General features: G+C 29.2%; 1 protein-coding gene across 1 annotated transcript; it reads left to right on the plus strand.

Moving 5' to 3' along the window:
* The first annotated feature begins 5,762 nt into the window (after positions 1 to 5,762).
* Positions 5,763 to 6,635, plus strand: LOC100804959 (uncharacterized). The gene has a single exon (XM_003547225.4). It carries the CDS (start codon positions 5,871 to 5,873, stop codon positions 6,498 to 6,500), a length of 630 nt encoding a protein of 209 aa, XP_003547273.1. The 5' UTR covers positions 5,763 to 5,870; the 3' UTR covers positions 6,501 to 6,635.
* Positions 6,636 to 16,200: the final 9,565 nt, after the last annotated feature.

Here is a 16,200-nt window from a genome sequence, read left to right on the forward strand (position 1 = left end):
TATTCTCCTTGCATTTATTTACTTATATTAATTAATTAGTTTCAACTAAAATTTAAGTGACTTTATCAGATTCATAAATAAGTTTTAATTTGATTCATAAAGACGTGCAGGCTTGGAGATAATTAAAATATATATTTACTCTGTCTCGTCTCATTTTTGTGTGAGAATTTTTTTTAAATAATTATTATTTTAATTTTTAAACGTAACATTAATTATTTTTTTCTTGAAATAACAAAGACTAAAAATAAATACTAATAAGATTAATTTTAAAAACAAAAATTCTGTGTAAAACAACTTATTAATTTTTTCAGTGTAAAATAACTTAAAAGTGATAATTATAATGAGATAAGGAAATAATGAACATTTTTTAATATATAAATTATGTTATAATTAAAACTTATAAAATTCATAATATAGGAATATAAAACTTATAAAACATATAATAAACATTTTTTAATATATAAATTATGAGTCATATCACATATTTTGTTTGATTTTCATATAAGTTTGGAGAAGGGAAAGTCGGTTTTTAAGAAAAACGCCAATCAAATGAGATAGATAGGAGAGACGTGTAATACAGTAGAATCTTTAACGGTCATCATATTCATATCATGTTAAATGGGCCAGTGTCTAGCAGTAGAAGGGGCTGATATTTGAGTTGGCTTGGGGGACTAGCTTGAGGCTTTGAATTTGCGACGTGAAAATTCAAAGTGTGAGGCACACAATCAGTTATCGTTTTCTGAGAATCTGAATATGCTAATTGTTAATCGCATCGTGGCAACTCTAGAGTCTTCCATCTGTTTGTTGTTTTTGGAGCTTAAACGTAGGTGTTTGCTTCTCTTGAGAATTCCAACATTTGTCATCTTCTCATTCCCCCACCCCAATATTCATAAATTATATTATACTCGTGTATATATGGTATCATCAATATATCTATAATCAATAGGTTAGCATCAAAGTAATCAAAAAAGAAAAATAGGTTAGCATCAATCTTCTAACGTTGTTTCTTTTATAAGCTAAAATTTATTAAAAATTAAGAGTATCATTAAATAGAAAATTAATTCACCAAAATTTATATTTTTTTATCTAATAATAAATTTGTAGTTAAGGACGAGCATAAGGTGGTGTATGGTTAGCTATTTATATAAAGGAAGAAGTTCTCATAGTATAGATTGAGGTGATCATAATGAAGCTTTTAAGTTGCTTACATGAGAGTGAAATTGCGAAAAGACACTTCTAGTTTTCTCTAACCGGAGGAGGGTCATTATTTCTGGTTGTTGGACGTTTGCTCCGTGTATTTATAAAAAAAAATCGGAGGAGGGACATTATTTCATTTATCGTGTAATATTTTCTTTAATTATTTATAGGAATAATATGTTAGACATTAGAGATACTATTGAGTAAATTTATCCCTCATTTTTTAAATTTCTTTTACTATTTTTGAGAAAGGTAAAAATATTTTAATCTTAATGGTTTGATATTAAAATTAAAATACTAAACAATTTTACATCATCTTCCTTCACACAGATCATCAACACCAGCAAGGAGGTATGAATCACCTACTCAAAACAAATTCTATTGAAATACAACAGAAGAGACTAAACAAAGAATGAAGATGAGAAGCAATACCTGTTTTAATCCCTTCCCTATATATACAGACACGAAGCCTTCGAATTCTTCAAATCCCCTCACATACAAGCACGAAACCCTCAAATAACGATATCTTAACGGTACTCTCGGAATCAGAGACTCCTCGGTTTTCGTGACGAAACCACAATTGACCAAAGCTGGTAATAAAACATTTCATTCCGCAAAAAAAAAAAAAAAATCAGAAAATGAAAACCATAACTATTAATTAAGAAAAAACAAGAGAAATTCAGAACGTGCCTCGAGCGAGCAAAAACGATTGGCGAGACGACGAGACTTTGCTGAATGTTGATTCTCCTTTATCCACAAGCGATTCTAAGGTCACAGACGAAAGCAAATGGCGCTGATACTGCATTGGAAGAATCGATAGTGTGAAAACGGAACAACGGTTATGAATGGTTTTGGGATTTTGGTTCCTCCACTTACCGGCGTGAATCACGTGAACCTTCTCATTCGCGTCAAAGTCAAAGGCTTGTGGATATAATGATATAGCAGCGCAATAGAGAGGGACGAAGGCTTTGAAGAGTTATCGGCGATCAACTAACAGATTCCGGTGGCGGTGGTGCTGCGTACTCTGAGATCTTTGGGACTCGGGGGGTTTAGGGGAGTAATGGGTTTAGGTTCATGCTGTAACGAGGTCGTTATAGTGCCAAGCTACGTTTATTCAAGTCTTTGTCATAAAAAATTGTAGATAAAAACACTTTTATATATATATATATATATATATATATATATATATATATATATATATATATATATTTCTTTTTTTTAATTTTACCTGTACTAAGTGACAGTAGGTGGTAGGTGTAAGGCTTTAAGATTTTACATATACTGTAGGTTGATTCTTTTTATTAACTTTTTCCTGCACCAAACAAGTATAGATATAAATCTTTGATTTTACTATAATAAATATTTGTACGTAAAAAATTTTCCTAAGTTTTACCTAAATTAGATTAAACAGGTAGGCAGACGGTGATTTTTAAATTTTAATTTTTCACAACCTATCTCAACACAATTTACACCAGCATGTTTGGACGCGGCAGATTTGTTATTTTAGAGTCAAATCAAATGGCATCCACATAAAGGCCCCGTATCGATTGGTTGGAATCCATTTACTAACAAACGCTAATCATTGATTAAAATTGCTGCATGAGGAATATATAATGTTATCACGATTCAAATTAACAATAAAAGAAATTTCATTACTACTATTTAGTTCAAATCAATTTTCAAAATCCTTAATCCTCTCCAATATTTTTAAAAAGTTTTAATAAATTTATTATTGCTTTAATCACGAAGGGGATGATTATGATCATGATGACCACTACGTGGCTACTTTAGTTTAGGTCTGAATTCTTAGCAGAATTTCCACAAATTAATTGCTGTGACCGGGAGGTAAGTACCAGTCCCACGCATACCAAACCACAGTTCTGTTTGTCACTTTGTTCTCTCCTTTCTTTGTTATCTCCTTCAGTCCTTCTGTTCCTTCAACCTTTATCAAATGTTATAGTTTGATGCTATTTTTTTTTTTATTTTTCTGCTCACCTAATTTTGTTATTCATATTTCATCCTATCTTCGAACTGGTGATGCATAAAGTTTTCTGGTCCAACAAGCTAGCCACATATATTATCAGTTGTTTTTAAGGTTTAAGTAGCTCAACAATGGCGTACACTCTTCGTGCGAACTTACACTCTTACACATTGAATTGATCTTGATTTAATTAATTTCTACACACAAACTTTTAAAAATAAATAATAATAATAATAATGATATTTTTATAATTAAAAGATAGAAATAGAAAATAAAAAGCTAAATCATCCCTAATTTTCTCATTACTAAGAGAATGAACTAAGTTATTCTACTTTTATTAATGAAAAGTATCCACTTCTTTAAATATCATGTAGCTTGTGTAAAGTCAAGTCTATAGTTTATTGAGATAAAGCTAATAAAAAAAGTTTATTGAGATAAACTATACATTCGCTGTAAATTAATTAGTTCGTATATAATTGGTTCAAGTATTCAACCCCTAGCGAATTGGTGCAAATACCGTGCGGTCTTCATTGACATCGTAAGCTCTTCCTAGTTAACGGGGTATTCTAATATTCTATATACTTCATGCCATAGTAGAAAATGCGTGAGAGTGAGTTGTGTGGATTTTTATTTTTATGTTAGCAACATTGGTTCAACTGATTAATGAAGATATATGGGCAGGCGTTATAGCATCTTCTAACCTAATATTGGTTTAGGTGACATTTGGTGCAGTTATGGATCCCTAAGATTGGATAAGAATAAAAAAATTCAGTATATATCGGTTCTCTGAAGTCACTAGTCAGAACTAATGCTTAAGAGTAGTACTATATATAATGTTTCCATTTGTTTCTGTGTTTCTTTGAATGGTCATATTGGTCACTGAATTAGATTAATCTGAATTAAAAATATTTTCTTTCAAATATTTTCCATTTTTTAACCATCGTAAATAAGATTTTTATTTTTTATAGAATTGTGAGATATGTTAATTCTTTAGACGGATTATAAGATTAAGGGTCTTGTTAGTTAAGCAAATAAAAAGAAAAATATGTATTGTGTAAATTATAAGAGAACCTAAAAAAAATCATGAGTAATCTAATTTTTTACCTCTCAATAAATATATTTTTATTTTAAATTTTTTAATCAACATCCTAAAATCATTTATTAACATTTACCTAAAAGTAATTCTTAATTGAGAAGTTAACCGCACTTAAAATTGTACTCTTTTTTAAGATTAAAAATGTGTTATGGTGAATATCAAATTCAATCCTCCATCAAAATGTGTGTTTACGGGAAATGCAAAATTCCCATTGCAGAATTTAAATGTGTACAAACTATCGGCTTATTCAGACTTTTGGGTCTCAAATTATAGATTCAATTCAATGAACCGATTATTAAAAAAATAACTATTAATTAGGTTTAATTTTGCTGATATTTTTAAAATTAATTTGTATTATTCTTTAAATTATTATTTTTATCCAAATTTATCAGAAGTTTGTAATTCTTTTCTAAAAATCAAATTCATGTATAAAAAATATACAACAATTCCCGCACATTGTCCAATCAAGTAAACTAAATCCTTAGTTATTATTAGTTTAAGAAATTGATAGTTTTACTTTTGCCCATAAGATATCACACACAAATGATTAGTAATTTGAGTTCTGTAAACATAAAATGAAAGTTTGATTTATAACTTCATCAGTTTGAACAAAGAACCACTATCTCTTTTTCATATTTTTGATGTTTAGTTTTCTATTTTTTTAAAAACAATTGATGTTTTAGGATTTCAAAATCTATTTAATGCATTTTTCTTAAGTATATCTTTATTTAATACTATTGCTAGTAATGTAAATATCAAATATCAAGATATTAAATAAGGACATTTTAGTCTAAATATAATAATTTTTAGTTTTATTAAATATTTCTCAATCTATGTACAATATTTTTAAACATCAAAAGATATGAGAATGATGTAGTATTTTATAGTTTATTTTTGTTTAAATTGATTTTTTTTTAGTTAGCAAGAGTTGATGGAAAAAAGAATTTAAAATTATTTAATCAGTTTAATTTTTTATAAATTTCAGTAAAAAAATAAAATTTCAAAACTTTAGATAAGAAAAAAAAATAAATGATAGATCAAATTACTTAATTTAAAGAAAAATATTAATTATTTTAGAAAAAGATTAAATTTACATAAAATATTTGGTATTAAAAGGATCAACAATGTAATTTAAAGGTTACATTAACAATAACAACAAAGTAGAGAATCCAAATCCTCAGTCTCACCGTCACCGCAAAGAGAAGAGGGCATGACATGAGCCATTTGGCCAAAATCTTGGTTGCCGTGCCGGTTTCAACGGCTTTTGACTTTAGTTGTAAGTCCGGCCAACACAGCACTGATACGTGTTCAAATTAATTACTAAACTATGAAAATGTAGCACTTAATATTATGAATAGATGATCCTTAGCAAATTACTTTATTCTCCATCGATAATTATAAGATTTTTTTAAAAAAATTGTTTATTTTTTTATAATTTTTAAATACATTAATTTTATATATATATATATATTCTTGTTTAAGAAGTCGTTTTCTGTTTAAATGCTCTTCCAGCTCACGAGATCTCTGTGGCCCTAGCCTACCACTACTCGCGTCCCTCATCACTTCTTCAATTCGTAACTCTTTTTTTGGTTCGATATGAGTCAACTCGGTGTGGCGTTGCAGGAATCGCTGCGGACTCAGAGGGAGGCCAGGAGTACCATTCTTGGGTTGTTGAGGGAGCAAATGGACGGTGTAGATGGTGGGACCCGCAGGAGGCGAAGCTTGAAGGAGCGGTTCGGATTCATCGGCATGGGATGTTGTGGGGCCTCCTGGGGATTCCGTTCTGACGCGTTAAGTGTCAACCAGGGAGAGCAAGAACAACAACAGGAAACGGATCCCGGTCGAGTAGCGGCGCCAGAATGTGTGGGCCCCGCGGGTTCGGGTTCGGGTATGAATCTTGCGGCGGCGCTGGCGGCGGAGAGGCAGCTCAGGGTGCCTCAGGAGGAGGGCGGTGGGGTGAGGGCGCCGTGGAGGGTGTCGCTGATGAGGCTGCTGGAGGAGACGGAGGGAGGGGACGCTGCCACGGCGGAGAAGGAGAAAGAGAAAGAGGAGAATGTTTTGGGGAATGATTCGGTGTGCTGCGTGTGCATGGGGAGGAAGAAAGGTGCGGCGTTGATCCCATGTGGACACACTTTTTGCAGGGTGTGTTCCAGGGAACTGTGGCTTAATCGAGGCTCTTGTCCCCTTTGCAATCGCTCCATCCTCGAGATTCTCGACATTTTCTAGAAACTATTTTTCTTTTTAACTAATACTACTACCCCTTATTCTTGATCCAAAACCAATCACTTCTTCATCCCTCGCCATCTGTAATAGTATCATCATCATGTATTTCTTACCGCGCTAAATGTTCTATCTTTTTAATCTCTCGTATATATTCAGCTTATATTTCTAATAATGTAATTACAGATGACCATATATTTTTATCTGTCGATTCTTAATTATATAAGGTTTTTTCAATGAAGTTACGTTTCTTTCAAAATGGTTAATTATATTTAATCTCTTAATTAATTATATTATTATTTTTAAATTATTATTGTTTTATCTTTCTATTCACTTTGGAAACAAAAAAATTATAAAAAGAATGTTGTAATCAGGGATGAAAGTAGTATATGACTGTTACTTTACACTAGAGAACGTTCAACAAAGTCGGCTCTATTACTTTCATTCTTTTAAAATTTTTATGATTTTTGTTATAGATTTATTTGAATACAGTACAAATTTGTTAAGATCGATCTTAACTTTTGGTATTATCAGTTTTTCATTTTAGTTTTTAAGGATAATATTTCTATATGCATTGTTACGAGACTGATTCCTCAAATACTATCGATACACTCACTCTTCAACTCATTGGTGTTTAATTAATTGCAATGAAATGTTGATCAAGGAAATTCAGGGTGTGTTTAGTTGTATTTTTGTTTGGTTTTTAAAATATTTTAAAGAATACTAGTAATTTAAAAAAAAAATTAGAGTAAGAGTGGGAAAAAAATATGTGAAGAAGAATAATCACAATGGAGAATTAAAAGTAAAAAAAAAAATCTAATTTGTCCAAACAATTAAGAGATATTTCAGTTTTTAAATATTAGAAACTGAAAAAGAGATATTATCTTTAAAATTAATTTTATAACTTAGTCTTATTAAATATTTTTTATTTTAAAAGTAAAAACAATTTTCAAAAATAGAAAATAAACATTTCTGTAAATCTTATCGAGGAAGAAAGCGGGTTCATTTTCGTACGCCAATGTTCTAATTTAGGCAAACGTAGTAGTCAAAGAAGAAATATTAGGCAGAGAAGCAAACAATTAGGCAAATGTGTTGACTGCATATATATAATAGAAAGCTTGTTTAACATGCACTTAAATAATTTTTCTATTATTAATTAACTTATTTTTAAAATTATAGAAATATGTGGATCTCATTTTTCTTTCTTAATTTTATTCTCACAATGATAAAAGTTAGATGATAAAATTTATAATTAAACCTATAATCTAATAGTATATATTTGTAATTTTCATTTATTGTTGTAAAAAATGAGAACCATAAATCTGAGTCATATAACACAATCATATATGGATGATTCAAATTAATTTTTTTTATCAACAATAATTAGTTATTAGTTTTTTTTATTAGTGGAGAGATTTGAATCCATAATTTCTCAGTTTATCTTTTTTTTTTTCACTGTGAAGTCAATCCTATGATTAGGATTAAGATTACAAGTTTGTCAGCGATTACGTGATTGCTTAAAAAAGTCAAGTATGTTCAAATGATAACTGAATTGATAATTAGATTATATAGTTCAAAATATCATCAACCGAACTTCAACTTAGATTAAAAGCTCTTCCAAAATAAATCTAAGCCAGGATTTTGCTCTTGGGTTTGATATACGTCGGTCTGGACCAAGAAAAGGTACGCTGATCCAGTTGCAACTGATTCTCGAAACAACAATAACAAAGAAAAGGGCCAACGGCCCAAGGTCGTATAATTCCAACACACAATTAATTTTCTTAAAACAACAATTATGGGGAGTTCGTAGCTAACTCTAGTTTTCTGTTAAAGTTAAAAATCATTAATCTGATTTTTTTAAAGTAAACCCTGTCTTCCATTTATTGGTGTTGCTAAAATAGTTTTCTAATTTTTTTTTTAATTATCAACTTGGTCATTTAAGAACTTAAAATATTATCATATTGTTCATTTAAATTTTTATCTCCAAATATTTTTTTTAAAGATCTAAAATGCCACTATCTTTATTCTTATGGATGACCCATGTGTTCATTCTTTAATAGGCATACATTAAATACACATTTTCTTCAAAAAAAAATTCATTGTAATAAGTATTATGACTCTTTCACATAATTAATCCCAAAATCAAAACGTGTTTTCTGTCTTGTTTCTATTTTTATTCAATTTAAATAAAACATATTGACACAATAAATAGAAATTGGATGGTAACAATTAGCAAATGCTAATTTAAATATGACTATTGAGTGTGAAAAGTTATTTCAATTTAACTTTTTGAGTCCGAATAATAAATATGTATTACATTAATCAAAATATTTTAAAAGAAAGTTTTGTTATTTATAATATTCTTATTTCAACTTGAATAAGATTACTTTTGGTAGAAAATATTTGTGATTAAAAAATTAATCTAAATATGACCCTTGAACTTGTGAACTAAGCCCATTTTAAGTTTTTATTTCCCTAAATGCACCATGATGAGAGAATATGTCATTATAATGATCACGAAAGGGACTTAATATACACGTAAAAATTGGTTCAAAATAGTTTTTGTCGTATCAAAAACATAATTAAAGAACCAAAACTTATGAGCGTGCGTGGTTACACAATAGAATCAATTTAATTGGTAGAAAACTAATATGAAGTTTGAAATGGATTTGCATAACTTAATTAAAGGAATTATGTATAAATGATAGTATTTTAAGACAGAAAATGAGGATAAATTGGCAAAGCAGACAACAGGAAGTAATTCACTGGTTTTCATAGATGCTGAGAATACAGAAACACAACAACATACCCAGAAAGAGAGGGAGAAGCTAAAACATCATTTCCCGCTTAACAGTTAATTGATTTATTTTTCTTAATTATCCATCATTTTCTTCCTTTTCTTTACCGCCCCCTTCACAATGATAGAAGATGAATTTAAACAACACTTTTTTCTTCTACATAAATCGTTTTTCATAATATTCATGAATATACATCAAATTAAGTCTGTGCAATGGAATCGAAATGACATTAATTGAATTTAATTGTCATCAAATATAACAAAACTCATATTGCTAATAATCTTTTACAAATGCTAAATTTTATCAACATCCCTCAACATAAAAATGTAACATTTTATAAAATTAATTAAGTTATATAGAAATTTAATTATTGCGAACTGATAAACACATAGGCACCATAAGTGGAAAAGCACGATAGTGTGTGGAGAAGGATATGATTCCCCCTGTTGAGTTTGAAAGTAGATATCTCTTTCCCAGTTTGGTGCAAAGAAGCACATACTTGAACATGAATGCCTTTAATTATTTTGGTTATATTATTATTATTTTACTCCTTAGTGGAGCGTCCTCAGTAGTAGTTTGCAACATGTCATAAGTTGAAATCGAGAAAGTTCAAAAGGGCTTTTGGCTCTTTGTTCCAATTATGTGGTCTCCGAAACGTGAGGTCTTTTTCTCTCAATACTTGCACATGTGTCTGATCTCTCGCTTATAGAAGCCCTATCCCTCATCTTTCGCATCAGACTTATCGGTGTAGTACTTATGTATCTAGCCAGCTACTCATCTTATTAATATTTCTGATGCACTAGAGCTCCAAAACTTTGGGTTATTAATTGCATGCTATATAGACAGTGACTGTGACTCGTACACACAACAGTCCCTATCAGCTTTTTTGCTAAATTTGAACATTCTTTGTATTCTACCCAGTTGTTGAAATTAGCCCTAAGGCTCTAGCCATTGGATGAAATCATTTCATGTCTGTCTTCTTTAGAAAACTATCGTACTGCAAAATACATGCATGCACGAGGACGAAAAATTTCTTCTATGAATTAGCCTTTTCTTCCATAAACATTACAAAGTAATATAAAACTGCTTAAATAATTGCTTTGCAAAACAGGTTCAGATTAAAGATTTGCATGTACTCCAATCAGCAATGTGGTGTTTTGATAATGAGAAATTCTTATAAGAGAATCACACGCTTTGGTTAATAAAAAAACAAAACTAGATGAGGAGTTACGTAATCATGCATGCATGTTGGCACGAGTCACTAAAATTTGTTAATCTATAACAAGTCATTAACACAATTGAAGTAAAAATTAAAGGAACAGCATGAAACACAATTTTGTTACACATAACCGCTAATAAATAATTCATCTATTCCTTTTTATTTGTTGTTTAAGATTATTTCATAAAAATTAAGAAATGCAATAATTTTTTATTTCAATAAAATAATTGTAAAAATTTATATTTTACCCTTTTTTTGTGAAATGCATTTGTAAATTAATTAAAGATTAGGAGATAAGTAAAAACATAATTGATAAATAAGTAATTTATGTGATATTAAACTTTGTAAATCACAAATAAATAAAAATAAATTATTTTTCAAAAATCTGATAGTTAAAAAGAAATTGAATGAGTACATAAAGAGCGCTAAAAACACATTTTTTTAATACACTCTCTCATATTAGTTAAAATTTATTGAATATTACACAATTATAAGAGAAATTCATTAAATAGGATGTGAAAATCACAAAATTTTATTTTTTAAAATAAATTTCAACTGATATAAAAATGCATTCAAAAAATCAATTATTAATATTTGTCTAAATATATTCTTAACACTTCTTCAATGTTCATTGAAGAATGACTGGTTAAGAATTAGAGTGAAAATGAAAATATGAGGATGCTACTAAATTCAAAAAAAATTTGATGATTTTTTAGATTGATTATTCAAAGAATTGATGTAAAAAGTATTTTTTTATATATTAGTTCTCATTATAATCGATATAAAAATCTTGTTAAAAATTTTAAAGAGTTAAAAATACATCAATAATTTATATCTATTGCACGAAGAATCAATTTAGAATGTATTTTTTAAATTAGTTCTATGTATAACTTAGGTAAAAAGTTATCAAAATTTTTAAATTTATGTTCAACATTGATCGTCTTTGAACCGATTTATAAATTAATACTTCAAAATATCAATTCTAATATCTCAAGACATCATTGTCTCGCTTACTATATATTGATTTCCAAGTAATTGATATAAAATGAAAATGTATGTGAAAGGTGTTTTTTTAGTAGTATTTGAATATTGAAGTTCATATTTTGTTAAAATTAATTATATTGTAGTTTACAATTTATATAACTTTTGGTTGACGAAAACAGGGACTACACGGATGTAGTTACAGAATAATGAAGATGATGATGTAACATTATTCATTAACCTTCACTTAATAACAGAACTTTCACAAAGTAAGAAATTTACATTCTCAAATAATTCAAATTAGGATTCTTCGATCGGTACAAGTGTTAGATTTGTTTAGAAGTGACGGGAATCACTCTTATCTTCTGTTTCAAGTCGTTTGGTTTTTAAGTATTGCAAATTAAAATCTGCTTCGATGCTTCAAAATATACAACTCCACGTCCTGTATATATTCCAAAAGAATAACCTTATTGGGTTTATGATTATATTCCCTATAATGGCCAATGTATGATGGCAGCAAATCAATTTGAGTATGTTTATGGATGTCTAGTGGAGCTCTTCAAAACATTATAAATGCGTGATTCGATTCTAGTATGATATATATGACAAACAATTTTCAGAATTTTAAGACTCCAGACATAATCGTGGTACGAATTTGAATGCCTATCACTCTTTCAAAATATGTGAATATATTCCCGTTAATGGGAAGCGCGATTTTAACTTATGAAATAGAAACATATAGATTCCAAAAGGGATGAATATGACTAAATGCATAAGCTAGCTTTCGTTTGGAATAATAACACAGACGACAAAATTTTGTAATTTATATTAGTGATACACATACCATTCAACCAAAACCTTGAAACTGATATATCATTATCAAAATAATATAGATGGACCTTACAGCTCAACAGAATACCGTAAATTACCCGTCCATGCATGAAATTCTTTAAAGTGTGATCGAAGATAAAGTATACGCACAGATCATTTCTCCAAGATGATTAATGTATGTCTTCAATTAGTTTTCTTGAATCCTCTTTATTTTTAGGATGATAGCAAGAAATCCTTCTTAAGTGAAAATATAGTCAATTAAATCCTCTTAATTAATATATGAAGAGATATATTTGTTACAAATCAGGAAAATGTTTGGGTTAACATGATAGATACTCAATGTTATGATTTTATATATCAGGAAGTCTTAGTAAGGTTAAAAAAGAGAAAGAATATTAATTAAGCATATAATTGAACCATAGTTTAAGGAGTATCAACTTAATTTTCTGTACATATATTTGAAAGGAAAAATTTCTCCTGTTACTGAATATTTTCACTGAATCACCACAGGAGAGGACAATATAGAAATGTACTTCTTTTATAAAACCCTATAGAAAATATTGCATATTAACATATTCCGGTTAAAGGCCCACGTATATTGAAATGAGAAAAGGAAGTAAGGCATGCATACAAAAGGCTGAGAGGACTCCACTGAACAGCATATCATGTGCAGATAATTGGTATTCACCAGAATGTTCCTCTATTGGGTATTTTTTTCGGTCACCAAACCAATACTAAATATTTATGTGGGAAATAAAATAAAATTAATGAAAATATATAATGCAGGATATGGAATCCTAACAATATTTACAACGACAAGGGAAAGAAAATTCAATAGTCAATACCACTCTCGGGAAGAGTCCCGCAATATGAAAATTCCTTGCACGCCATAGGATATTTGTTGATGATATATGCTCTTTATTAATGTCTTGGGTGTCCATGATTACAGCACTAACTGATTGTTGCAGGTCTCAAATTGGTATCCACAAATCAGATAAACAGGAACAAATTCAAGGAATTTTGAACAAGAAACAAAGTACGACATAAACCATTGGGTATATACGTGGTCATTTATTTTACAATCCTGCTTCCACATGTGGTTTGTGATCATCTCCCTGCAACTATACATAAAATCTGCGTAATCCAAGTTAATTAAAGGCGTTAAATCTATGCCGAGTCCATATATTATTAGTTTGATTTAGACATGAAATGACACCATACATCATGCATATATGATTTCATTCTCATTGGAATTAGTTGGAAAGAGGTTTATGATGATTACCTGATTCAAGATTTTAATATTAGAGCATATTTAGATAAAAATTTCAAGAAACACAACGAAGAAAATGAAAAATAAACTAATTTTAGCTTGTAGCTAGAGTTTTTTTTCTTCTTATTTTCTTTGTCTACAAATACAAATGTTTATGGTAAATTTATCCAAACAAACTCATAATAGATGTTGGAGACATATCTAGTGATATGGTATTTTTTTTGAGAGAGAGCAAAGAAAATCTATATCAACCATATAATTATATAAAAATAGTTAAAATTTAATGTCATATAACTATATAAGAAAATCATGTCTTTTTTAAAAGTCATTTAACTAGATTGTTTTTAATCTCAACTACTGATAATAAAATTTAATAGTCATTAGTTATTTTCTTGTTCTCACATATATAAGACAGACTCTTTCATCAGATACATTCATAAACAAATATGAAATGTAGTTGTTGAGACAAAAATGTTGATATACTGGGACTTCAAACATTAAGTACACTAGCTGTTATTTAAAATCACTATAAATTATATTATAGTAAATTAAACATTATTTGATGGTAGTATAAACCTAGAATGTGAAATATTAAATAATTTTTTCTAATACAATTTTAAAATTCAATATACAAGGATAATAGTAACATGAAAATATAAACGAGAAAGCGAATTAAACTATTAATATTAGAAATATAAATCCATTTTTATACTATTTGAACACTAAATTTTAAATAAATTTTACAAATTATAGATATAGTTGTCAAGCTTGTTACAATTGGCTGGTCATTTTCGATGGCTTGTTTGTATTCACTAGCACTTCACATTTGGAAAGACATTTACCTGTTCAACGAACGATGACTAAAGAATGGAATAAGATCCTGTTAAATCTTTAAAATTTCTCGAGTACCATGATAGTCCAGTTCAACCTAAAACTTGGATGGTAATTGCAATGCTAGCGATGTGAGTTCTAATCAAAATTGATATGAAATGACCCTGCACCTATATATTCTTTCAAACTACTCAGTCCGAGTTACAATAATTAATCAATTATCCTTTCCTCTTTCCACTAATCAAACAAGATCGCTTTATAGGAATGGCATCAGAAAAGAAAGAAAGATTTGTGGGAGTTCAGGCGTGCTTAGCTTCGTGTTATTTTTCAACTTTTCTTTTTAGTACTCTAAATTATCTGCTAACTGTTTAAGCTCTCATGCTTTAACAAAAGACCCCTATGGAGATTCAATTTCCTATTGGTATTTTTGATCTTTTCTTTTATAGGTAAATATCAATTATTAGTTTTTGTTAATAAGAGTAATTCGAACACAAGATCTCTTCCTCACTTCTTCCTTCAAACATCAAATGATTTTATAATTTCTTTTGTATTTTTTTATGTTGTTCCATATTTTATTTTTAATGCTTTATTGGCTGAAAGTTAATTAATTATCCCTCCACAGTAGGAGACACAATCTGCCACTGCCATTATAGAAAGCAACGTTGCATGTGAATCAAGACCGAAAGTTGATAAATCCAATTCCCGTCACTCTGCAGCCCATGCCTTTGCATTGGCTAGTAGACAATATAATATGAGAAGGAAAAATGTAAAATTGAAAAATTTGAGAGAAAGTATATAATATAATGGAAAGAGATAGATGGAAAATAAAATGAATTATTAGGAAATTAATGTCTTAAAAAGATGTTTTAAAAATAAAATAACTCGCAAAAAATGAAAACATATCCCACTATTGTTTATTATATATATTTTCTGTAGTAGAGAGACGGATCATTTTTTTGGTCGAAAAGAAAAGATAGCACATTGTCTAGTAAAGCATGTAGAAAAGCAACACTAATTGTCAGTGACTACTATGCAGTAGCAGGTAAACTCAAGAGGTTCTTTGTTTGCTTGTATGCTCAAGTTGTCATGGAGGACGTTAGAATAGAAGTCCACTCGCTCTAAAAAGCATGAAACGCACGTATGAAAACAGTCACCAATTGTTTCCGTGAAACACTCCCAATGTTTGGTTAAATGGATTATCTTCGTCCTCAAGAAAAAATATACAGGATATATTCCCTTTATTTGGTTAAAAAAAAGGATAAAAAATGTTTATTTTAGATATCAAAATTAAAATTATTATTTTCTTTTCTTTCCTTTAAAACAAGAGACGGTCTAATTTATCCCAAATAGAAATGAGATTAGATAATATCATCTAAGTGGTTCAATAAAATTAAAACAATTGTATTATGAGTTTTTTTTATACACAATTTTTTTATTAGTTATATACTTTTCCTATTATTTTTTACTAATTACATATTTCCTCAATATTTATACCCTTTTAATTTGGCTTCTATGTGGTGTTTGTTTTTCATCACTCTCATCATCGCATAATCTCTCTTTCACCTTCTCAATAACACTTGTATTTACACTCTCTTCAATCGTACGCCAACACCTTAATGTAGTCTTGCACCATCGTGTCTAATTGTTTCCCCCCTAATTTTCTGCTACGCTCGGCATGTTCTACTAGTTTAGAGAAGTTTGAATATAACTGCAAATTGGAACTAAACAATTTCCACGTAAGTTGAAAAAATTACTCTGCATTATTATATCGTCTAC

This window comes from Glycine max, chromosome 15, assembly GCF_000004515.6.
Source record: "Glycine max cultivar Williams 82 chromosome 15, Glycine_max_v4.0, whole genome shotgun sequence".
Lineage (NCBI taxonomy): Eukaryota > Viridiplantae > Streptophyta > Magnoliopsida > Fabales > Fabaceae > Glycine > Glycine max.